The sequence below is a fragment of the Micromys minutus genome (assembly GCF_963924665.1).
Source record: "Micromys minutus genome assembly, chromosome: 5".
Classification (NCBI taxonomy): domain Eukaryota; kingdom Metazoa; phylum Chordata; class Mammalia; order Rodentia; family Muridae; genus Micromys; species Micromys minutus.
The window spans coordinates 79304806-79329674 of record NC_137974.1 but is presented as its reverse complement, the minus strand read 5'-3'; the positions used below and the strand labels follow the sequence as shown (position 1 = coordinate 79329674).

The 24869-nt window shown below is 43.6% G+C and overlaps 3 protein-coding genes across 6 annotated transcripts in view; 2 read left to right on the top strand and 1 right to left on the bottom strand.

Moving 5' to 3' along the window:
* MGAT4A (alpha-1,3-mannosyl-glycoprotein 4-beta-N-acetylglucosaminyltransferase A) overlaps nt 1-6243 on the top strand; it is an 87655-nt gene extending 81412 nt beyond the window's left edge. Inside the window, exons 15-16 of the mRNA XM_080917003.1 lie at nt 643-755; nt 905-6243. Coding sequence (XP_080773129.1) covers nt 643-755; nt 905-931 — 140 coding nt within the window. The 3' untranslated portion in view covers nt 932-6243. The remainder of the gene's footprint in view (nt 1-642; nt 756-904) is intronic.
* A 447-nt stretch (nt 6244-6690) lies between these two features.
* UNC50 (unc-50 inner nuclear membrane RNA binding protein) lies at nt 6691-12614 on the bottom strand. 4 transcript variants are annotated; one of them, XM_080917386.1, is made up of 6 exons: nt 12508-12614; nt 11258-11537; nt 10150-10270; nt 8186-8325; nt 8004-8105; nt 6691-6948 (listed from the first exon to the last, which is right to left on the bottom strand). In XM_080917386.1, the coding sequence occupies exons 2-6, from the start codon at nt 11535-11537 to the stop codon at nt 6812-6814; spliced, it is 780 nt and encodes a 259-aa protein (XP_080773512.1). In that variant the 5' UTR covers nt 12508-12614; the 3' UTR covers nt 6691-6811. The 4 variants fall into 4 exon arrangements, with proteins under 4 accessions (XP_080773512.1, XP_080773511.1, XP_080773510.1 ...); XM_080917385.1 differs by having other exon boundaries at nt 11258-11541; nt 12508-12608; XM_080917384.1 differs by having other exon boundaries at nt 11258-11541; nt 12313-12602.
* Nucleotides 12615-12714: 100 nt separating this feature from the next.
* Nucleotides 12715-22878, top strand: COA5 (cytochrome c oxidase assembly factor 5). Its single transcript, XM_080916650.1, has 3 exons — nt 12715-12905; nt 14324-14407; nt 19417-22878. Exons 1-3 carry the CDS (start codon nt 12807-12809, stop codon nt 19456-19458), a joined length of 225 nt encoding a protein of 74 aa, XP_080772776.1. The 5' UTR covers nt 12715-12806; the 3' UTR covers nt 19459-22878.
* Nucleotides 22879-24869: the final 1991 nt, after the last annotated feature.

Below are 24869 nucleotides of genomic sequence, written 5' to 3'. Positions count from 1 at the left end.
TGAGTTGGATATTTTTCTGCGTATTTATTGGCCAATTGTACCCATTTTGTTCAATTTACTTGCCATTAATTGGGTTATTTGATTTTCTTGTTGTTGTTCTCTGTATATATTCTGGATAGCAATAATCTGTCAGATGAATTATCTTTTCATTTTTCATGGTGTGGTGTATGGGAATTGTATGGAGCAGGCAGAACATCTAACTCTTTCTCAATAGAGCCTTGGAAAGATACACGTGGGCAGTGTTCCCATCAGCTGAGCGCTGATGTCTGAAGTGGTGAGGCTCTTATGACTAGCTGAGCTTCCAGGCAGGCTGAGCACTGTTAGAAAATAGATTTTGATCAGCTTTGAGGAGTGTGCCAGTTTGTGGACACCCTGTAGGTTTTATACTGTTGATGTCAAAACAAATGTCTTCACTATGCTTTGAGTTTACAGAGGGCACAAGTGTGCTCCTGCTTTAGACAGATTGCTGCTGAGGTCGTTAAACGTACAGCAGGTCACGGAACTTTGAAAGCTAAATAAAAACAGATTAAAAGAAAAATGCACGGATTTCCTGTCTAACAAAAATACTTTGCCTTTAGTGGTGCTTTATGTAATCAGACTCTCCAACAATTCTTAAACAACAAAAAATACTTTGTTTTGAAGGAAAATTTGAGAACGGTGTTGCAGAGGGAATCGTGGATCCTGGACTAAACCCCATTTCAGCCTTCCGACTTTCGGTTATTCAGAACTCTGCTGTTTGGGCCATTCTTAATGAGGTGAGAGCGCATTCAGTGAAGACACCTGGCTGCTTCGGGTGTTTTTCTTTTTTGTTTTTGTTTTTGTTGACTTTTGATTTTGCAAATGAAGACGTCTGGGAATTGTGAATTAACGGCTTTATCACATCTTATATTATTTTGTATTTCAGATTCATATTAAGAAAGTCAGCAGTTGATCTGCTTAGAAACCAATGCGTCCTTTCTTATGACTCTTGATTAAAGATAATTAGCGTGGCCTCTTCTGTTTGGACTTGAACACTACCTCTCGTGAAGCCTACTGTAGATAAGACGATGGCCATCTCCACGCGGACAGGGCCTCTTCGCAGCGGATAACTGTATTCATCTGGAACTAGGCTGTCCTGCAATTTGAACTTGACACAAACACTTTACAGTTCTGACAGCCTGCTAACATGGCCGAGACTATTTTGGTATTATACTAATACACAAGAGTTGTACATATTGTTACATTCCTTAAAATTTGAGAAAACTGATGTTAAATACATTTTCTGAAGGGGGTACTTTTGAAGTTCACTTATTTTACTATTATAGACCCTCTTTTATAGATGATCAGGGATATTATATATATATAAATATATAAATACACATGAAGATGTTATGAAGTTAATTTATTAGAAGCACTTAAGAAGTACATATTTTTGTGCAGTAAAGTTTTGAATCAACACCTTTTTTTGAAGAAGCAGTTCCCTGGCTTTTTTAAGTTCCTTCTATATTTTTATTTGTAGATGCAGACATGCTAGATCAGCGCCATTTTTTTCCAGTACACTGCCATTCCAGATTGGTTCTAGATGGGTTTCTTAACTTGACGTACTTTTATAATCACAGCAGTCCTGAACAAACTATTTTCAGAGACATTTGTCATTCCTAAAAATCAAAACTTTAAAAGACCAGTGTCCTCTCGAGGGTTATATTACTACTGTACTGTGTGTGGTGTGTAACCACAGAAAACCAGTGTGATTGTCAGTGTCCGGGTGGGAGGCCCATGCCGAGTCTCCAGTCTCCTTCACCCCAGACTCCTTTCCCTTTCACTCTGTCTTTAATCAGTAGTTAGATACACTGTCTCTTTTCTCCCTGGACCTTTTATAGAGCAGTGGTAGGTTTTGAAATTTAGACAGTGTTTTCTGGGTGATACTGTTGGGTGAATCATAGTGGGTATAATTTTACAACCAAAACTGTAATATGGGGCTCTGGTGAATGGAAGCACTTGTGTGTTTCCATATGGGGCTCTGGTGAAAGACGACCCTAGCACTAGTGTTTGCACAGCATGATTTGCTCTGTTGTGTCATGAGTGTGGAGGTGAATGCTGTGACCAGAGTTCGTGTGCATCCTCACCTTGCAGTCCCAAGTAGTGTTTGTTGGCAAAAGTGCTTTACTCTTACAGGAAGGCTAAGCAACAGTTGCCAGTCCTCTCTGGCTCTCCAGGAGCTGCACATGTCCAGCCAGTATGGTGGAGGCCGAAGGCTGTGGGAGGTCCCAGCTGGTGGCCTCCATCCTGGCCCTTTCTTAGTTGCCCAGTGTATGCAACACAGTACTAAGCAGCAGCCATTTTGTATGTTCTTACTGGGGAAATGTAGATAAACACTACTGAGCACGTCAAAGCCCAGCTGAAGTTTTTCTTGGTGTTTTGTAAATTCCCCTTATTTCCTTCAACTTTTTAATTTCTTCTCTGATTTCCTATGCCCTGTGCCCACAAGCAAATCCTTAGAAAATGTAAGCACTATCTTCCCACACTCATGTGTGCAGCAGGGCGAGGGACTGTGACACCATGCAGATGGGTACAGGGGCCCCCTTAGGTCTGCTTTCTCGGTGACTGAGTTCAGGAAGGCCGAGCCTTGAGCATCCAGTGGGCCTCTTGAATGTCTCCTACGTGGGTCTTTGAGCGTATCCTCACCAGGCTCCTCTCATCTGTCTTGCCTCTAGGGACTCTTTTAGCCAAGTCCTTTCCTTCATTCAAGGAATTTTTCCTTTCACCGCGAGCTTGTTCCCAGTGCCTAGAACATGCCTGAGCCTTGGTAGGCTCTTTTGGCACCTGGATGAGTCAACTACCCAGGTTGCTTACTTCTCTCTCCCAGTGCTATCTTGCCATGCATGGGCGCACATACACTCTGTGTATTGTCTTCATTGTGTGCGGTGTGTGTTCTCCAACACACTCCAAGTTCTGGAGGCCAGCTCTCCTGTCTTCCACCACATCATGCACTCTTCTGACCTTTCAGTGTTAGTTTCTCCTTCCTTTGTGCCCAGTTCGGCATTAGACAATCGGAAGACAATCGAAAACAGATTTGCTTGCCCCAAGCAAGATTTTGTGGGAGCCCTGGAGATTGGTGAGGATGGGGACTGGAGGAGGTGAAGACAGAGTGCTTAGAACTGCAAGGTATTATACCTTGGAGGCCACCAACCGACTTTTACCCACAGAGTGAAGGGGGAAAGTGCCAAATGCAGTACTAATTATACGTGAAATAGGTCGTGGTTGGCATCCATGTTTATTTCAGATTGCACAGACTCTAGAGCAGTGCTGGCCTCTACAGAAGCCACAAAACACATCTGTTGAAATGAGGTGAAAAGTTCTGTGCCCACCTTGGCAGTCTTATGGAGTGCTCAGCAGCCACATGGCCAGCAGTCACCATATTGGATCCCAGAAATAAGGGACATTGAGATCACGGTGGGAGGTTCTGCTGGTCATGTAAACCTTCTAGAAAGGAGAAGTGTTGATGCATCCTGCTGCTGTAGTTAAAAGTAGACCTATGGATTTGTTGTAGTGCGGGTGAAGGTGTGTATTTTGGCAGGACAGCCACATGTTCACGTCATCATTCTTCCCAGCATGCATTGTTTCAGCGTCTTCAAGAGGTACGTTTGAAAAGCATGAGAAGTGAATGCAGATGGATGGTTTAGCTTGTAGGTTAGCTGTGTGTTATGTTGGTCAGAGTGTGTTTGAACAAAGGTTCTCTGAGGCTTTTGGAATCATTGGTTACATGTAGATTAGGTGTGCTTATTTCAAAAGCTGTCAGGAAAGTTGGGAGACTAGAGTTCTTTTTAGTCTTTCATAATTTGGACAACTATAGTTCTCAACAGTGCTGTTCCTCAAGAAAACGTTTGCTTATATGGAAAGAGTTGTTGTTGGCAAAGGTTGTTTAGGTTAGTAAGTGTGTATCTGTCATATGCAGGATTCTAAGAATGACCCGTCCCATGACCTTGTATGATATCCTCCCCTTCTGAGTATATCGACAACTGTGACCATGTTATGTCTTGTTACTTAACAAAAGGGAGATTATCTGTGGGTGGCTGACGCAATCTCGTGAGCCGTGTCAGGCTGGTGGAAGAGAAAGGCAGCAGCAACCAAACTCTGAATATCACTGCTGGTCTATGTGGAAGGGGCCCCGCTACAGGATTGCAGGTGCCCTGCCGTAAGGAGCCAGAGGCTTTGTTACCAACTGCGTGGGAGCTGCAGACCTTTTGCCACAGGACAATTTGACCCAGACACTTACCCAGGCTTGGACATGGAAACCCTTGTATGAGCAGCCAGCGTGGTAAACACCTTCACTGCAGCTTTCTAAGTGGGTTCCTACCTAGACCTCTTATGTGCAGCAGTAGATAATACATGTTCAGTGCCGGATGTGGCTAGAGTTGTGGTGTTTTATAAGAAGCAACAGAATCTCAGTCAGCCCTGAGAAGGCTTCATATGTAAACTGCCTGCAGTAAGCTAGTTTTTAAGAAAATGTCTCGCCCTGCAGCCCAGGCTGGTTCTCCTATCTCTGCCTCTCAAGTGCTGAAGCGCATCCCTGTGCCTGGCTTGCTGATGGCTTTTGATATAAGAATAAGCGCTATTCCCGGTCTCTGCTGGGATGTGGTACCACAAGTCAGACTTGCATTATTTTTGGTTCCATAAAACTGCCAGGGTGAGGCTGTAGGTGTGGGCTGTAGGCACCGCTTCCTCTCGGATGCTCCTAAATTTTACTGTCTTAAAGGCTTGCCAGAAGTACAGAAAAAAATGAGGAACAACAGTATTTTGGGTTAGATCAGCAAGAGAAATCCCCGCCTTCGTGTGACTTGCTGGTGTGCCCAGCCTGACGGTGCAGGTTCTACAGAGGCTGTGCTCAAGAGCCACAGGGTCCAGTTACAGAAACATGAAAACTGCTAATGAGTAAGTTCACAATTTGTATCGTGCCATTCCTTGTGATCCCGGGCCATGGCTGAACAAGTGCCAGAGCTTTGGCTATGACAGGTGTAACTTCTAAATGGTCACTTAGCTGAGTAGCTCACGGGTCAAACCCTGTATGATCCGACCACAGTTTTGTATTTATGTGCTTCCCAAAATACCATGCTTATTGTTATCTAACCATGCTGCCATAGCCTTGAAGGAGATAAACAGAACTGAAGGAAAGGAACCCAGAGGTTAAACACTGTCATCTTCACATGGTAAGGGATCAGGCCTCAACTCAAGACTTCAGAAAAGAGCAGTCCAGAGCTCTGTAGCAACATTTACAGCTTGTAAAACTTAAAACTTTGATAGTTGTGAGGACTCAAATGATTAACATATATGCTATGCTAATTATTATGCTAAATTTAATGCATGTGAACATACGATGCTACAAAGATGACCAGAGCCTTTTACAAAGAGAAAAAGTAAAACAAACCCCAAGGATTTTGTTACCCTTGCCCCTGTATTCTATCACTAGCTAAAAGGACCTTTGTTGTTTCTGAAATGCTTCTTTTTCCAGTTTCTGCACTACCTAAAAATAAAAATCCAAGTGTGAGCACAGGTAGGCAGCAGCAGGTGACCCTGTTAGAGCAGGGACTTGAGCAGGGAAGGGACACATCCACTCCAAAAGGCACTGCCTCTGCAGTGTGAACCCGTCCCAGCAGGACTCCTGCTCTCAACACATTTGCTGTGGAGGTAGCTATATACTTGTGATACTGAGGAGGCTGCTTCCTGCAGCTGCTCTGCTGCTGAGTTGGAAATTGATCCCTGAATAGAGTGGGGTCCTTTAGCTGGTGTTTTTTGGTGGCATTCCGTTCTTTATGGGCAATGCCCCATGCTGTGTAAGTTCACCTGAAGAGCATTCTCTTGAGCCTTACAAAGAGCTGCTGGGACAGTGCCCTCCGGTTCACTGAGCCTCACTCCTTTCCCCAGTGGAGTCAAAAGTGCCCAGTTGGATCACTTCCTCCACAAAGTCGTCTTTGCCTTGGGGGTGTTCTGGGAGTAGCCCTAGGAATCTCTTTGCTAGGTTGTACCAGGTTCTCTTTTCCTCTGCATATACTTTGCTCACAATTTCTTCATGGGTTGAACAATTAACTGCAGTAATATTTGAGGTACCTGTTGAATTTTTAAAGGCAGATTATTTATTTTCAAGTTTGCTGCTATAATTGAAACCTAATAATGTCCTGTTGACTGTGCCTTTCATAACTGTCTCTGTGCTATAACTGTCCATGTGTATTTGAAATAAAGACGTTTGAAAGCTATGTTCAATCAAGACTCCTAATAAAAACGGCTTAAACCAAATGAGTGGACAGAATTTTGTAGCATGATCACTACACCTGGCGTTGGCTTAATCTGTTTCTCCGGCTGTTCAGACAGTTACTGGTTCCTCTTGAATCTTTGTAAAAGGCAAGAATGGTTGTCATCTCTACAGGCACTCAGTGTACACAGGCAGTTCAAGTCAGAGTGCCCCTGGAACTGTGCTTTGTATTTGATGACAGGGCCCCTGTGTGAGCCACACTGCTTGAAGTATTTGAAGGTGAGTCTGTGTAAATGGCCTTTAAAAACGGGACAGACGGCACATTTTGCCAACAAGATGGTGTGTGCTATCCACCACTGACTACTGTACCCAATATTTTATATACAGCTTCAAGTGAAATAATTAAACAATTACAGCTTTAGTTTAAAAATATTTATTAGAAATGTACATTTAATTAGTTTTAAGGAATGGTCTAGACAAGTGTTAATATCACCTTGAATTTGTAAAACTTTACATCTGGAAGCTATTTACAGATTTACAAGAACCCATCCCTTCCCAACACCAGACAGTTTAGCTAGGATGCGGTCACTTCACTCTGTACTTGTAGAAGGAGCACAACGTATGAGTAAAGTTCCATCCCAGAGCCAGCGACAGCCCGTACAGCACAATGAGAGGTGCAAACGGATAGAGCAGGATCACTGTATTTTTCAAAAATGGTAGTGCTGGAAAAGAAAAAGGGCCATGGCTGACAGATGTACCTGCTCAAAGAAGGCTCTTTCCAATACCCTGGACCAGAGGAGGAGCACACGTTGCATAGGTCCATGATGATGCTCACATCACTATGTACCCTGAGCAGAGGGATGAGCACTACCATCTAGACAAAAGCCCAGGACGTATCTTCCTGTGTCAGCGCACAGTAATGTGTCTGCCTCATTATGCTATCACTTTTAGCCATCTGAATGTTTCCACTGCAAAATGCAACACAGCTCAGTGTGAGGTATGATCAACTAACAGCCCAGTCTTTGGGAAGAACCAAGGCAGTATACTGTAACCACTGAAGCTTCTTGCTTACTGATTCATTTCTCACTCAACAGTTCTAAGGCAGAACATCCAAAAGTTCACTAAGAACTTTGGTGCCATGGGTTATAACACTTTCAAGCTAGGTGAAAATTCACTAGAAAAACTAATACTCCAAACCAGGCAAGTGGAAGGCTGAGTGGGAAACTGGTCATGGGGGGAAGGGTAGTCAAGAGTAAGAGTTGTTTACAGTGAAGTCCCAGTCATTCAAACGGAGAAAGAAGAGCAATAGGAATTTGGGGGAGCTGAACCCAGGACCTTGCACATAGCAGGCAGGTTTTCTACTGAGTTAGACTCCTGGTTTGAGATAATCTCTTAACACCCTAAGAGTGTTAAGTTTCTATCTTCATATTAGAAAAAATAATCTAGAAGATTTAGCAATAAGTTTGCAAATATGGCCTAGGACCAGCAGACCCTAGGCCTGATCTGGGATCATCCCCTAAGAAATGTTTGTAACTATTTCAGTGCCCATACCCTGTGGGTAATAATATGGAGCCTGAATCCATCTAGCACAGAAAGTCAGGGACTTCTACCTGTAACCTGGCAATAATGAGTTAGCATGGCTCCAAATGTCACACACCACCTGGTCCACTCAACAAGCTAAAAGGTAAGAATACTTGTGTAATTAGGAGACCATATGAGTGAACCATGATGTTGGTCAATGTCTGCCTTTCTCTGTTCTCAAACCACCCAAACTTACCACTGTATCCCAGGAAGGTCACATAGATATAATAGCCAACAGCAATCAACCATAAGGTATTTCCAACTAAATATCCGATAAATGTATCTGTGAGAATAACATCTGCCAGGAAAAGAAAGCATACAATGAGTGTCCGTCTGCACACTAACAACTCTGAGACCGTATGAGAGAAGAACACTTACGGTTGATGAAGAAGAGCTGGATGAAATGCAGAATGACAAGGAGCGGATAGAAAGCATTCAGATGCACATCAAAGGCATAGCCCCACTCCACATCATAGTCTCTGCTCTGGCGCTTCACCAGGTACTTGTTTGAGATGAACCTGAAGAACAAAGTGGAAATGTCTTCAGCGTACTGGTTCTCTCAGTACCCAACCTTCTGCTGCAGCACGTTACCTACGTCCTAGAGACAGAGTTATGAATAAAATAGCCTCTAGTGGGGGAAGCCGGACGCAGTGCTATGATAGGACAGTGAGACTGCAGATCTGAGCTGCAATTTTAAACCATAATGTCTACGTGAAGGCCCCTGGCACAGCTTGAGACCTGTGTGTGCCTGTAAGCAGCAAAGAAGGGAGTAAGGTCTTAGGGTGCCTGTGGCTACTTTGTGACTTCAACCTTATGATAAAAAAGCCACTGTCAGATGCAAGAAATGTCTGATTGACATGTTCTGATGGGGTCTCCTTGGTGGCAGACTCCACAGAAAAGAAGATGACAGTCACCTGTTACTAGAGGTGTGTAACACTAGCTGAAGGTGAAGGATTAATTCATCTGCTAAGAGGCCAGAAAGTCAGACAACAGTCTTCCTCTAAACACATACATGTAGGAAGATAAGAATTGCTATCAGCCGAGGACAGGCTGATGGCACCAAGAGTGGTTCTGAGAATGAAGGAGAAGATGATTTGGGATTGGGGTTAGCTATGACAGATGTGCTTAATTGTAAGTTATGTTATACACAAAGCCTGCAGTTGAAAGGTGCAAGGTATCATGTAGGCATTAAAAGCCTAAATGACATCACCAAAAAACCATGACATTTAAATCAGCCAAAAAAAACAGAAAACCCATTACATCAACTGCCATTACCATTAAAAAGTGAGAAAGAAACACAGGAAAGGGGTACACCCAGATAAAATATTCTCTCTCTCTCTCCCTCTGTGTGTGTGCACACGCATGTGCATACTTCCATCGATGCTCTGCAACCCAACCTACCAAAAAACTATAGTGTCCAGACCCTCAATGAGAGGAACATTCTATAAACATATATGGAAATTAATGTCATTTATGGCACTAGATTTTAGGTGACTTTTATTATTACATTTATTTATGGAGGAACATGTTAAAGCATGAAATCCGAAGACAACTTTGTGGAGTCAGTTCTACATGTGAATCCTGGGAGTTAAACTGGGCAAGTGTCTTTACCTGCTGAGCCTGTGCCACTTACATACTGAATACACATAGTAGTATTTATTAACTATCCATAACCACAGAGCCTGTACCTTATTAATCAAAAAATTACAAAGGAAAATACAAGACGGGTTTCATCAGGGTACAGCCTTAATATTTTTGTTTAAAATAGTAATAGCTATCATATCTAGGTACCAAAGGTCTACTGTCCTGCTACTCTAAAACCATCGATGGAACAACTCCAGTTTATAAAGAAGACCACAGACATGCCTGCTGGCACATAGACCTGTCTGAGGCTCTGTCTTTTCTCTGCTTCCTCCTCAGTCTCTATCCTCTATGCAGCCACTTGTTACATTACTGCCCTCTGCCCAGGAGGCCAAGCACATAGAAACATTCTTTGAGAGAAGTGGATCTAAACACTGCCATAGCACTTACGCATCTAGAAATGGTACCCAGACAAATGTAGAAAACACAGTTAACCAGATGCAAATGAAATCATATATATTATGAAAATCAGAATTTAGCGGGGTATAACCACCCTGGGATTTGCCACAATGACAGTGAGCACCCACTAAAGTATTTTCTAACTTAGTACAGGCACAGGGGCCAAGTGACAATAATCCTGGCAGTCAATACAATCACATCTGCTATTCTATCTTGGGTTCAATTTTCACGAGCTACTGTACCTCTGAAATAAACAAACAGAGGTTCAGCAGTATATAAGAAACCACTTTATGGTTACTTACCACATTAAAGTTGATATCAGAAGGCCAACACCTACACAGTCTATGAACACAACCCACAGGAGCAGTTTTATTGTCTCAAAAAATCCCATGTCCAGCACAAAGCCAAATCCTATGGTGGACACTGAAATAAAGAGTTACAAAATTCACTGCTAGGCTCTTGGGTACAAGGCAGTCCCTGGCACCCATAAGCCCACAGTGTAGTAGAGGTGGAACACAGACAATGAAGAACCATCACACCAAGGTACATGCAACTGATGTCAAAATAAATGCCAACTCTGAATGCAGTAAAGGAGCAGGACTCATGGACTAGTTCACCAGGACATAGGCTACTCAATTTCCTCTGAAGTCCAGTTAAATGTGAGAAGCACCTACTGCATACTTCAATACCCCACAGTAGGCTGGGACTGTTACTGTACTGTAGTTGAAGTCCTAGTTTCTCTTCAAGTTTAATGAGTACTTTCAGAACCCTTACTCTGTAAGCTGGGGGTGTAGCTCTGTGGTAGAGCACTTGCCTGGTATATTTAAGTCACTGGTTTCTATTGCTCGTCCTACCACCCCCTGCCCCTCCTCCTGCCAAAAAAAAAAAAAAAAAAAAAAAAAAAAACAAATTAAAAATTAAAAAGACACCAACCTCCCAGCCTCACAGATTTACCTTATTAAGAACTATAATTCCCATCCTAACATTTCTTGGCACACAACTGAGTTTAGTTATTTCTTTTTTTTTAAGTGTCAGCCAGTGTGGCAGAACACACCTGTAATGCCAGCACTAAGAGACCTAGTTAAGAGCATCCTGAGTGCCAGGTCAGCCTGGCCTACCCATCTACAAGCCGTTCCAAAAGAGAAGGAAAAAAATGACAACTATGGGATGAATCCCATACCTACTTTTGCCCATCCCAGTAAAGTAGTTTACTCTGGCATGTGTTAGAACTAGCACTAGGAAGAACACTACTTTCTTGCTTGCTTGCATTTAATGTTTTAGAAAAGACAAACCACAGCTTCACACCCCGAGATTCTAGCCCATTATATATTATCACAAAGGATAAAAGTTTCATCTGAAACCCCCAGTTTGTTTTTCATCTGTGCTGCTTGTACACTGGAACGCACTTACCACAGAGCCAGATACTTAAGAGGACCAAGAAGGCGGGGTCATCTCTGGCCCACTGGTCCTTTGTTTGCTTCCGGTAGTGAAAGTTTCTATAGACCCTCTGAGGGGAGGTGAACAGGTAGAGCATCTGCCATGCAGCGAACTCAAAGTCCATCTGCCGAAATCGAAAAAGCCTTCTGAGGTACTTGTAGCGCTTCGCTCCAGCTGTGTGTCTTGCAGCATCTCTGGAATTTAATACTCCGTTCCCGTGCACTGAAGGATTCAAAGAAGTACTTGGTAGCATCTTCCTAGATGTAATGAAAACATTTCTCTTAGATGTAATGCTTGGCTACTAGCACTTCTCTTCAGAGCTACGACATTTTCTCCTGCCACCTTCAGAAAGGATTCGGAGCCAGAAGCAATGGAGTTGGTTCTGGGACCTGTCTAGGGGCTGGCCAAGTGTTAATGCCATCTAGACAATATCACACACACTCTCCTGCACCACCTGAAACCACTTAACTGGAGTCCATGGTTTCCCAACCTTCACGTCAATCAAGCCTTTGATAGCTGTAGTAACTCACTACTGATAATGGAGGTCAAGGAAAAAGCAGATTAGGGATGTGCAATGACTGGAACACTGGTTCAAAAATTCCATAATTTTAATGACCAAGATTTAAAGCAAGAACAAAAAAGTTTAAGCTAAAAGCAAGGTTACTGAAAAGGTAAGACACACTGCTTATTTGTACAAGTCCATCAGCGATGGTCAGCAAGCTCCAGGCTATTCAGAATGTGACATAAAAAGCGAAGCAAATTCCACTCCTTGATGATTTTACTCCTAGAATAGCTGGGTAGGAGGAATAAGAGCGCGGGAGGGTCCGGTCCAACTAGTCCGAAGCTAAAAGACTGGTGGTTACCGCCCAACCTACCAGCACACCGCGGCACTCCGCCCCGCCCCCCTGCAGGTCTCCATTACTCCAAGCCTCTGTCAACTAAAAATACAGACTGCCCAGTGACATTTGAATTAAGAACATGACATGACAAGGTTTCAGGATGTGTATCTCCTGTGCAATATGCCAGACCTGCTTAGAATACAAAAACAGTCCTAATCCTGAGGTTCCAACGTAAACGGGCGTCTTTGGATTTACCCAGCAACTCCACGGGGGGCCTAGGACTCGAGCTGCCCACACCCAGCCGCTTAGACGCCAGGTCGCGCGGTGACCGTGGAAACGGCCGTCCGCACGAACGCCGCCCCGCGCACACAAAGCAGGCCGCACCGTGAGGTCTTTCCCTGGGCCCAGGACTACCGCCACCTTCGCCCGGCAGCCGAGCCCAGCCGCCGCTGGGGCCACTTCCTTTACCGCTACGTAGCCCGCACTTTGCAGCGCTCTGTACTTACGTCATGGACACGCACTTCCTCCACGCATGCGCATACGCTAAAGATTCTGCCGGAAGTTACTGAGGATTTCTCCCATCTTCACCTCTAGCTCGTCGGTGGGCGTGGCCCCCGCCCTTTCGGGCGGTCGAGGATGACCGAAGGCCGAGATCTGGTGTGGTGAGGGCGGTGGGCTCCGCCATGCCCCGGTATTATGAGGAAAAGCCGGAGGGCGGCGCGTGCGCGGGCGTGAAGGAAGATCTGGGTGCATGTCTGCTGCAGTCGGCCTGTGTGCTCCAGGTAGCGCGGATTTGGGTGGCAGAGCTCAGCCAAGACAGGCTCCATGTTGGCCTGCCTGGGAGGTCACGTCGAGGCTAGAGGTCGCGCGTCCGCTCCTGACTTTGAACAGGTCTCTTGGGCTCTCATCCTCAGTTCTTACTGGTGTTAAATGGATGATAACTTACTACCTACCTAAGGATTTTGTAATCATTCGGCCATCTTAGTTCGAGAAGCGATTCCCGAGTGCGGGAACTCACTTTTGGGCACTCGCCAACAGAGACTCGCCCGTGCTTGCGCCGCATGGCTACTTGATCTATGGTGGGGAATTTTGGTTTCTTGGGCTTCTAGAATATGGAAGTATCTTACGGTGTGCCATAGTTTCTCTCTGCCGACCTTTACCCCATCTTAAACCTACAGCATTGCATTCTGGGAGGAATTCAACATAACCCTTTATATTTATACTATGTGCTGATTTGGGAAACAGTCGACGAACGGTAGTGGCTCAGAGAAACTTAGGGTATGAACTCAGATGATAACAATGTACCTTCCAGTGGGGGGGGGGGGGTAGTGAGGAGAAAGGGGAGTGGAGAGAAGTCTCTAAAATAGACTTCTTCAGGTTTTATGACTCTTGGGAAGGCAGAAATGTTGAAACTGCCAGAGGGAACTCAAAAGGGTTTTCCTGTTAGTGACCTTGATCCCAGAAGATCCTCTTGCCCACTGACTCATCTCTCTAGCCCCTCCACCATATTATTTGAGATAAAGCAAGTCAGTGAACCTGATTGGCTAGATGAACCCGATCTGCCTGTCTCCACTACTAGTTCCTGCCGCCATGCCCAGCTCTTTATGTGGGTGCTGAGCCTGAGCTCCCATGCCCAGCAAGTACTTTATTTAATTAGCCATTTTCCAGCCCCTCCCCCCTTAACATTCATATACAGAGTTCAGTACCAACACTAAAAGGCCCGTATTTTAATGAATCCAATTCATAGTTCTCATCCATAGGAAGGCTTATACAAGCATTAATGATTTGTTCTAAAAATCTTAGGCTTTGGGGGCTGGAAAGATAGATGGCTCAATGGTTAAGAGCACTTCCAGAGGACCAGGATTTGGTCCTAGCAGTTATACGGTGTTGCACAATCATCTGTGCCTCCAGTTCAAGGGGTCTGGTAGCCTCTTTTGGCATCCGTGAGCACTAGGTCTGTACGTGGTGCATGTTTGTACATGCAGGCAAATACTTAAAAATTAAATTAAACAAACAGACTTGAAGTACTTAATTATTTGATAATCTTTTCCTTTGTTTTTCTTTAACCACCAAGGGTAATAAAAAGGAATTAAGAATTTTCTTAAATCAAAAAAAAAAAAAAACCTGCTTTCAGAGGAACAGTTATCTTGCACTTTGTGGGACACTTTTTCAGATACTCACACCGGTCTGTATGCCACAGGAAGGAAAATCCCCGCGGCAGTGTTTGAAGGAAGGATACTGCAGGGCTTTGCAGTACTCGTTTTTTGAGTGTAAAAGATCAATGGTAAGTGGTGAACCATTTTGAAAGTCAATGTTAACTATGCATAGAATTAAATGCTAATGATTTAATGATCATAAATTGGATATAGTGATATGGTTTGAATAATGGCTTTGGGAGGAGGGGAGGAAGGGAAAACTGTAAGGCTACAGTGTGTGAGAAAAGAATATTAAAAAACAGGTACTCTGAAGACAGATAAAGTATGATAAAATATGGGGAGAAAAAGTTTTAGGAAGGAGAAAGAAGGTAGGAGACTGACAATTCCAAGTCAGGGTTCTGCACTGCCAGATGTAGCAGCATACACTATAGCACTTGGGAAACAGGCTAACCAACTCTAGATGGACCTGATCTGTCTGTCTCCACTGCTCAGTTCTGGGATTAACAGTTCCTGCCGCCATGCCCAGCTCTTTTTGTAGGTGCTGAGCCTGAGCTCCCATGCCCAGCAAGTACTTTATTTACTTAGCCATTTTCCAGCCCCTCCTCCTTAGCTTTCATATACAGTTAGTTAACTAGTCTCTGAATTTGAGGCCGGCCTGGTCGGCAGAGTGAGTTCTAGGCCAGCCAGATATGCATAGTGAGACCTTTTCTCAAAAAGAAAGAATAAAGAAGAAGAGGAGGAAAAGGAGGGAGAAAGAAAAGAAGGTAGTAGTAAAAGAATGTAAAACAGAAAGACTGAGCTCTAGGTGAGAGATTTCGGGCAGTTTTCTGTCATTTATGGGATGAAACAGCAGGACTCATTAACTCCTTTACTAATCTGTGTGCCTTCCCAATGTTTGGACCAAACTTTCAAATTCCTTACAAGCCTAAAAGTGTGACTTTTACATCATTGACAAAACACAAGGGAAGACAAGAAAACTGCACAGGGACAGGAAAATAGGGGAGAGCTGTCACTGGGAGACACAGCAACACAGCCAGACTGATCTCCCTCCACTCTCCCTGGGTTTGGTCTCCTGTGTGCTGAACTTCTGTACCCTCAGTTTCTTTATGAACAAAGGGGGTGAGTGCTCAGTGTAGTCCCAAAGCCAGAAGACCCTGGATGTGCCTTCATTCAAGGAAAACTCACATTTCTGCTTTACACCCTTTCCCTTAAAAGCCTGTTGCCATCCCAAAGACCTGTGTAGATTTTTGAAGTCGTGGAGTATTAGCAGAGTCCCAGGCACTGGTGATATCATTTGGGATGCTCCTGCCAGCATCCTTCACTCCAAAATTCAAACACTGATACTTCCTCCTGGTCATGTAAAACAGAAGTGCCACACCATCCTCAGCCTGCTAGGCTTTTGTGTAACTGCCAAAGGACCTGAATTCGTGTTCCCTACCGTCAACTCCTCCTACTTAAGACATTTAAGTGACTACTAAAGACAGGACAGATTTTAGGTTGGAGGATTTATGGCTGGGTTGGTGTCTGAGTTTCTTTTTGGTAGCCTGCGGAGTACTCTCCTGCATCAAAAAGACTAGAATGTAGGGTTGAAGGCTTTGTGTAGGCACCAGCTCAAATTCTCCATGTTCAATGAGTTGTGTGGATGTTGCTTGTCCTCTGCAATGGGGGAGGGGGTGCTGTTAGTTTGTGGAGAGCAGCCCCTTATCTTAGCATCAGCCTGGGTTATATGGGGATTTCCATGGGATCTTCTCGGACAGCAACCCAATTGAATGTAACCAGACCTGCCACTGGATGACCCGCCACTGGAAGCCTTGCTTAACAAGAAGGGATTGTCAATTGGGACTCCATATGCCCCATTACCTGGAGCCCCCATTGGGATCGCCTTTGTAGATTCCAGGAAGTTTCCACTACACTAGGTTTCCACACCATCCCCCAAAGGCTCCCCCAATTCCAGCTTCTCTTTCCTGCCATTTCTCTTTCTACCCTATGTTGCCTTCCTTCCTATTCTTCCCACCCCCACCCCCAGTCCACCCATAAAATCTCTATATTACCTTCCCTGGGAGAGTCAGTCATTCATCCCCTTAGACCTAATCTTTCTGGGTCTAAGGATTGTAAATTATTATCATTTACTTAACAGCTGACATCCACTTATAAGTGGTACATATCAAAATCTGATTCCTGATTTTAGTAGAATTGCTTTGAGTCTCTCTGCATTTAATGTTGGCTATAGGCTTGCTGTAAACAGCCTTTATTATGCTTTGGTTGTGTCCCTGTGTTCCTGCTCTCTCCAAGACTTTCATCAGAGGCCTTCTCATGTCATTTTTTTCCCAGATTGGTTATATGATGATTACATTTCCTGATATTTTGTATATTGAACAATCCCTGTATCTCTGGAATGAAGCTTATTTGATCATGGTGGATAATCTTTTGCATCTATATCCATAAGGGAAATTGTAGCTTTGTTGAGTGTGTGGTTTAGGTATCAGAGTAACTGTGACCTCAGAAAATGAATTGGGAAATATTCCTTTTGTTTCTGCATTGTGGAATAATTTCCATTTCATTTATTCTTGATTAGGATAAAAGTACCTACTGAGAAAATTATCCATTTCTTTTAGATTTTTCCAGTTTGGAGGAGTGCAGGTTCTTAAAATTGGTCCTTAAGATTCTCTGGACTTACTCTGTGTCCTTTGTTATAGTCCCTTTTCATTTCTGATTCTGTTAATTTTGATGTTCTCTCTGCCAGTATTTAGTTTGCCTAAGCGTTTGTCTATTTTGTTGGTTTTCTCAAAGAACTCTTTGTTTCATTCTTTTCCTTCCTTTATTCCTATTCTTAGGTTGGTTTTTTTCAAAGTGCCTCAGATTTCCTGGATGTTTTGTGTTAGGACTTTTAATATTTAACATTTTCTTTGACTGATGTATCCATTTCTTCTATTGTATCTTCAACACCTGCAATTCTCTCTTCCATCTCTTGTATCCTGTTATCTTGATAGTTCCTTTGCAAATTACTATAGTTTTCATTTCCAGAATTGTGTCTTTTTTGTTGTTTATATTTCCATTTTTAGTTCTTGAAGCATTTTGTTTCCTTCAACTGTTTGTGCTTTCCTGGATATCTTTAAGGGACTTATTTGCTTCCTCTTTAGGGACCTCTGTCATCTTTATGTAGTTGGTTTTATGTCTTTTTCTTGTGTGTCAGCTATGTTGGAATATTCAGGACCTGCTGTGGTAGGGTAGCTGGGTTCTAGTGGAGACAGTGCTCTGACTGTTACTGTGTTTCTAGGCATCTGGGTTTGGGGTGATCGTAGGTCAGAGTGTGTGATGGCTGTGCTGCCTGTTCTCCCAGCCTGCTCACTGCTTACCTGTTGTGGTCACTGGAGTAAGTGCCTGCAGGTGTCAGAGGCTAGGGTCATGACAGGTGAAGGTGGAGAGGTTAGGAGGACAGGAAAGCTGCAGCTGCTGTTCTGTTACAGAGCTAGGGTTTTTCTGAGGGCTTGGGTTTTGGGGAACAGAGCTGAGAGTATGTGGGCAGCCTCCTGGTCTTCTCATAGACATGGCTTCTTCTAATTGTAATAATTTTGAATTTAAAATGTCAGTGTTTTGGTGGATGTCAGGAAGAGGCAGACCTTCCATCATGATTAGACCCAGAGCAGAGAGTGGTTCTCACACTGTTCTAATAGGCTATGACCATGTGTCTTGGTTAGGATTTTACTGCTGTGAACAGACACCATGACCAAGGCAACTCTTCTTATAAAGGACAACATTTCATTGGGGCTGGCTTACAGATTCAGAGGTTCAGTCCAGTATCATCAAGGCAGCATCCAGACAGGCATGGTGCAGGAGGAACTGAGTGTTCTACATCCTCATCTGAAGGCTGGTAGCAGAATACTGACTTCCAAGCAGCTAGGGTGAGGGTCTTAAAGCCCACAGCCACAGTGACACACCTACTCCAACAAGGCCACGCCTACTCCACAAGGTCAAACCTTGTAATAGTGCCACTCCCTGGGCTGAGCAGATTTAAACCATCATACCATTATTCTTCCAAAGTGCCCCATATCATACTTAGCTGTTGGAGTGCCACTGTTTGGGCATGAGAGAAGCCGAGAACGCCTTGAGCCACGTGGTCAGTTCTTCTGTTTCAGAGCACGAGTCCCAGGGATGAACCTGCCACCATCTAATGTGACTCTCGTGTTTGAAGATTTGAAGATTTGGTTTTTGAGAGTCTCAGTCAGGCCCAGGGGTATTGAATGTAAATCAGCTATAAAGAGACTGAGGCAGGGAGAACAGTAGGTTAAGGCCTTCTTGGGCTATAGAGTAAGTGGAAAGCCAGCCTGGACAGCTTTATGAGATCCTATCAAAAAGTATATAAAAATATAAAAAGGACAGAACGTAGCTCAGTAACTGAGTGCTGGCCTGTTCTGTGTAAGGCTAGAGTTCGATGTATAGTATAGTACAGTAGTGTATAGTATAGAAAAATAGTGTGTATATTTTATAAAGGCTCGCAGGTGCTTTATGCTGTGCTGTAAGTGGTGCTCTATTTCAGACTCACTAAGGGGGCCTGTCTCAAATATTTCCTTCCTACAATATTTCTGAACTGCTCTATTGACTTCTACCTTATACTGGCTTCAGACTCTTCTCCACCTGTGCCCCTAAGGAAGTGGCTCCATTATGAGGCTTAAATCAAAGAACTCAGAGTTAGCCTAGGAGGAGAGAACACAAGGATTTTTAATCCTGTAGTCATGTGTCATTAATATTTCTAGTTGCTATTTAAAAATATCCAGTGCATTTGAATTTACAAAGGTAGACTTGCTAGAACACACATTGAATATATTTGAAACAAAAATGGAAGTTCAGTTTTACAGGAAGTTCGGTCTTTTTTGACCAGCCCTCAATGGAGCTGGTCTTTTGTTTGTAGTGTTCCATTTGTTACTTTTCTCTGGTGGCTTTTGTTTGAAGAAGGTCCCTAGCCATGTACTCTCAGTCTCTCTGCCTTGGCCTCCTGAATGCTGGCTGTAGCATTAACCACACGCTCAGCCGAGTTTTCTAGAAGCTTGTTTCCTTCTTTCATAATGTTACTGATATCCCTTACCAGAGTAGTGTTTATTATTCCAGATGAGATTAATGTATGTGTGCTTGTTTTCAGCTGGACGCCAGATCAAGATTCAGAGGAAGAAAAGGATATTGATAATGCAAGATGAAAACCACCCAGAATTTTTCCTGGTCCCTCACAGGAAAGAACCAAAATAGGAAGCATGGTAGCTGCTGCATCTGCTCAACCTCCGGGCCAGGTGTTCCTCCTCAGGACACCAGAGAAAACACATCAGTGCTGTTTCTGAATGATTCTGTTGGTTGACGTCATTTATAGAAGACCCATGGTACTGAACAACTCTGGGTTAAGATCATACTGTTTTGGAAATTGCCTAATGGGGAAGATTATGTTCAAGGATGACTCCGATCAGATTACACAGTATGTGCATCCAGGAGGCCACATGAGATCGGCACAGTTAGTAACATAGAACCTGTGCTCAGCCTCCTCCAACTCTTGTTTCTGTTTCTTGGCTTCAGTTTTGGGCCAGCCCTCTCCTCTTAAAGGGGTGATAGCAGCCACAGTCCACATCCTCAAGATATGGGTTCCAGGACGAGAGTATGAGCTGGCCCACAAATCCCACCTTACTGAAGAACTCTAGTCCTCTCTGGGTCATATGCTCCTGCTCCATCCTTGCTGATCTTGGCTAGATCCTGGTCCTGTACTATACCGACACAGGATGAGTGACGGGCCTCATCCCTAAACACTGGGATTTGCAGCAAATGGATAAAACAGATGTTCACTCTAGATAACAAAGGTTAGAGACATGAAGGGTCTGGGGAAGTATAGAATCCTGATCATTTTATTTGGACCACTTAACACAGTAGAGAGCCACCAGGACACTAAATCTTCAGTGTCGTTCTTGCCATTGAACAGGGAGGGAGTCATTGTAGCTTCTATATTGTTCTGTAGTTCACTGGGGCTAAGGCAATCAAGGATTGGGAAGTTCACTTGCTGATTTAAAGTTTTGGAAGCTGTGAGGATTTCCCTAGGGTGTCACTGCCCCCACTGGCAGTGGATGCTGCACCCCTCAGTCCTGCCTCCCATATCCCAAACTTGGTGTTTGTGTGCAGTGTGGAGGAGTGTGCGTTCTATGCTAGGAAGCTCGACTGCTGGGCCGCACCTCCCATTAGTGCTTCAGTTTCAATGGAGAGTGAGATGTGTTGTATGAAATGCCTCCACTTGACTAGATATAGCTGTATTTGGAGAAAGTCACGTGTCTCATAATTGAACCTTGAATTATACAATCCCGTGGATTTTAGAGTGTTCCTGGAGCATGTAGCAGTCACCACTAATCTACTTCCAGAACAGTCTCATCCTTTTCAGAAACTGCACTCGTTAGCACTCTGTCCTCCTTCCCTCTGTTCCAGATCTGTTAGATGAGTGAATTATATAGCCCGGCCTTTTCTGAGTTAAAGGTTTATGTGCCTGCAGCGCCAGTCTGTAATGGAGTAGTGCTGAGTAGCATTCCATAGTAGCAGACGCCATGTGACTTTCTCCATCGAACAGAGGAGCTCTGAGAAGTTTCTACTGTGGGGCTTTGACTAATGCTATGACCATCTGTGGAAAAGTTCAGTTTTTCATTTAATACATGCCTTAGGGACGTATTATGACAGACTTGATTATATTTTCTACAGTGCTTTTACCACCATTTCATGCTCTCGTGGGATCTAGGCTCCAGCACCCCTCACAACTGTTCATATTGCTGGCAGACATTCTGCTTGGGATGGAGAGGCATCTAATTGGGATCTTGGTTTGCATTTCTCTAGTGTCCAATAATCTGAGCATCTTTTCATGTGTTCACTGGTTTTCTATGCTGCCTTTGCAGAATGCTTATTTCAGTCTACAGTCCAGCTTTCGGCTGGGTGACCTTTTTATTTTCCTGTAAGTTTTTTTTTTTTTAACTGTTGACTCATCTCTTAAAGATTAATTGGCATTTTTTTTCTCAACTTGGGGTTTGTCCTTTTCAGTCTCTTAATACTCTCTGAAGCAGTTTTATTTTTATACTTTGCTTTTGTGTGTCTTACCTCAGGCTAGCCAGGAATCCCCAAAGCATTGAACACCGAGTATTTTCACCCCTTCCTTCCCAGGAGTCACACACCGCTGCTCTTGGCTAGAGCGGTTTTCATATTGGAAAATGACAATGTTTTTTCTTTCAGTGTACCCTAAGAAACCATTCCTAACCCAAACTTACAGAAGATTATATCTTCATTGAAGAAGTTTTAAATTTTACCTCTTACCTGTAAGCCTGTGCTCTCAAAGTAATTTTATATACCTTTATCCATGACCATATTTAAAATTAAATAGAAATATGAACCTTAGCATGGCTAAGTATGTAGTTCTGTATACATCATGATGAGCACATTCACAGTGCAGTGCAGTCGGCCTGCATCCCCGTTCTGCATCCTCCTCAGAAAATGCAGTGAGAGCCCATCTTATGACCCCCAGCCACTGCCAGGCCGTCCCTTCTGCTCTGTCCTTGGATATTCTCTCTCCACAGTAATCACTATTCTCTGTCTGGTCTCTGAATTTGAGTACCCTAAGTGCCTGATATTCGTGGACTCTGTGTGTGTGTGTGTGTGTGTGTGTGTGTGTTTCAGGAATGAGGTGAGGATTGGCTTATTTCATGTAGCAGAATACTATGAATGTTCGTATCATGTATCAGAGTTTTTTTCCTTTGTAAAGACAAATAGTGTTTTAGTGTGTGTTGTGTGTATATTGTATGTATCTTGTTACTTACTCATCCAGCTGTGGGTACCTCAGTTGTTCCCACCCTGGAGCTCCTGACTATGCTGTGAACATGTAAATACAAATATCCCTAGAACCCTGCTTTCAGTCTTAGCACATAGGCAGCAGACTGTATGTCATAGGGTAGTCATAGGGTAATTCTTTTTTTATTAGTAGGCACTGCCATAGTTTCCATAGCAGCCACACTATTTTATGTTCCTGTCAGCAGTGCAGAAAGATAGAAATGTCCTTGTGAATCTTACTCTCTTGTAGTGGCCATTCTAGTGGGCGTTAAGATCGACCAGTGCTTCTGCTTCCTAGTTCCCTGACTACTGATGTCACGTGCTCTATATGCTTGGTGGCCTTCTTTATATATCGTTGGAAGAAATCTTTTTAGGTCCTCTGCCCATTAATAGTTGGGTTGTTGGCTCTGGTTAAATTTTTGGTAGTCGTGTACATAAAAGCATTGACCCACCCAAGGGAGCTGACTCTAGCTTGCCCTGGGAATCCTAGTTTTAGCTTTGCTCTTTGATGCATTTTGAGTTAATCTTTGTGTGTGATGTAAGGTCTGACTCTCTACTCTTCACGTGTGGATATCTAGCTTCACATGTAGCCCTTTGGTGAGAAACCATCCCGCCATGCATGCTGGGACTATTTCTGAGCACAGTCTCTCCTGTGCTTCTGTCTGCCTTCATGTAACGCCACTGCTTTGATTGATAATTTGAGAATTAAAATAAAAATTTGAAATCAGAAAGTGTTTGTTCTATAATAAAAATCTGAAGTCAGAAAGCATCCTTGTCCTGTTTCAAGATTATTTGAGGTATATGGAACACTCTGAAAATCTGTATTTCAGGATATATATTTTTCCTGTCTCTAAAAGGAAAAGAGAATTGTTGGCATTTGAATAGGGACTTCATTTAACCTCCCAAGCACTGACATCTCCATTAACTCCTCAACCCACAAAGAGGAGTTTATTGGTGTCTAATCACTGCAAAACTGTAAAGTTTTCAGTGTATTAGATCTTTTCCTTTTTGATTGTTTATTCCTAAGCATTTGTTCCTTGATTTAAAAAAAAAAGACAAAAATGTATTAACATTTTTTGGGAGTGTGTGATATGCATGCAATTGCACACATGTAGAGGTTGGGAGACAGTAGGAGTCAGGTCTCTCCTTTAACCACATGGCTCCTGGAGTTGAACTTGGGCCTTTGTGCTGGTGACAAGTACATGCACCCACCGATCCATCTCCTTGGCCTACTTTTCTAAATTTTATTTTCAGATTTTTCTTTTGAGTGTTGGGTTTAAGTGAATTTCATTATTAAATATAACCAAGAAAGGGGATAAAATGTTTAGTGTCATCAAATGACTATTAAGTCATGTCACCTTCATCCTGACTCCCATCATGCGTCATGTTTATGTCAGCTTGACAGAAGCTTAAGTCATCTGAAGGGAGGTGATCTCAATTGAAGAATTGTCTCCATAAGATCCAGCTCTAGGTCATTTTCTTAATTAGTGATTGATGGGGGAGAGCCCAGTCCATAAGAAAGGCTGAGCAAACCAGGAGGAGCAAGCCAGTAAGCAGCATCCATCCATGGGCTCTGCGTCAACTGCCTCCAGGTTCCTGCCCTGTTTGAGCTCTTGTCCTGACTTCAGTGGACCAGCAGTATGAAAGTAAGCCAAATGAACCCTTTCCTCCCCAACTTGCTTTTGGCCATGGTGTTTCATCGCAGCGATAGAAATTCAGTTACCCTCTCACTTGCTCCCAAGAGAGACCTACTGTGCTCCTGCTGCCACACTACTCCTAAATTTGTCCTTCTGTTGCAACTAAAATAACTGGTGGTTACAAGGAAAGAGACAACATAGTGCAGGGATAGAAGGGTTCAATTAGACACTACAAATTGACTTTATTCATCTTCGTTTAGTAAACTGGGAGTGGGGTGAGGCAGGGTGAACATGTGTGCATGCAGAGGCCAAATTCTCTTCTCCCCAGGCGGATTCCAGGGATCAAACTCAGATTGTGAGGCTTAATGACAAGCACTCTTACCTGCTGAGCCGCCTTGCCAGCCCTTATCCAGTAAGCTCTGAGTAGCTCCTTAACTGCAAGAATGACACTTGTCCTTATGAATACAAAGGCAAACGGCAAGACAGACCAAATGCATGACCTGTCCTTTAGAAGAATGTAAATAAGCCTTTTACAAAATACATTCACAAATTACCAACTACTAAAAATTAGATGATGAAAATATTCAAAGGACTTTTTCCAAAGTGGCCATCACAGATGAGCTTTGAAGGAAGCAGGAGTGGGAGGGACCAGGGTGTAGGGCAAAGGTTAGGTGGGGAGAGAAGATACGTATGGAAGTGGCTGTGTGCTGAGAGTTGATTCTAGTTGACCTGACTGAGAGACCCCCAGGGTTAGTAAAGTGACACTTGTGAGTGTGTTAGAAGGACACCTTGGAGGTGACAGACACAGGAGAGGAACTGCAAAGACAGGCCAGGACCGTGGGCTGCACCATCCTGTAGGTTGAGGCCCCAGATGGAAGAGAGAGAGCCAGACAGTGCCACAGGCTCTTACAAGTCTTACTGTTGCAGTGCCTGCAGAGATTAGACTCACAAGTGCTGAGGGAGCTTCGGCTCCACACTCAGGCTGTATCACTGGTCTCTTGTTCTCAGCCTTTCCAGAATGTACGAAGTCACAGGCTTTCAATTATATAAGCCAATAAATCCCTTTATAGTCACACACCGCCATCCCCCCACATACATGTACACACACACATACCACACTTAC

Excerpts from the sequence above, each read along its gene's own strand:
- UNC50 (XM_080917386.1), bottom strand. The coding sequence starts at position 11,537 with ATGCTACCAAGTACTTCTTTGAATCCTTCAGTGCACGGGAACGGAGTA. Across the intron at positions 10,271-11,257 it reads CTTAAGTATCTGGCTCTGTG|TGTCCACCATAGGATTTGGC; the intron begins GTAAGTGCGTTC and ends TCTTTATTTCAG. Across the intron at positions 8,326-10,149 it reads CTGATATCAACTTTAATGTG|GTTCATCTCAAACAAGTACC; the intron begins GTAAGTAACCAT and ends TTTGTTCTTCAG.
- COA5 (XM_080916650.1), top strand. The coding sequence starts at position 12,807 with ATGCCCCGGTATTATGAGGAAAAGCCGGAGGGCGGCGCGTGCGCGGGC. Across the intron at positions 12,906-14,323 it reads AGTCGGCCTGTGTGCTCCAG|GAAGGAAAATCCCCGCGGCA; the intron begins GTAGCGCGGATT and ends TGTATGCCACAG. Across the intron at positions 14,408-19,416 it reads TTGAGTGTAAAAGATCAATG|CTGGACGCCAGATCAAGATT; the intron begins GTAAGTGGTGAA and ends GCTTGTTTTCAG.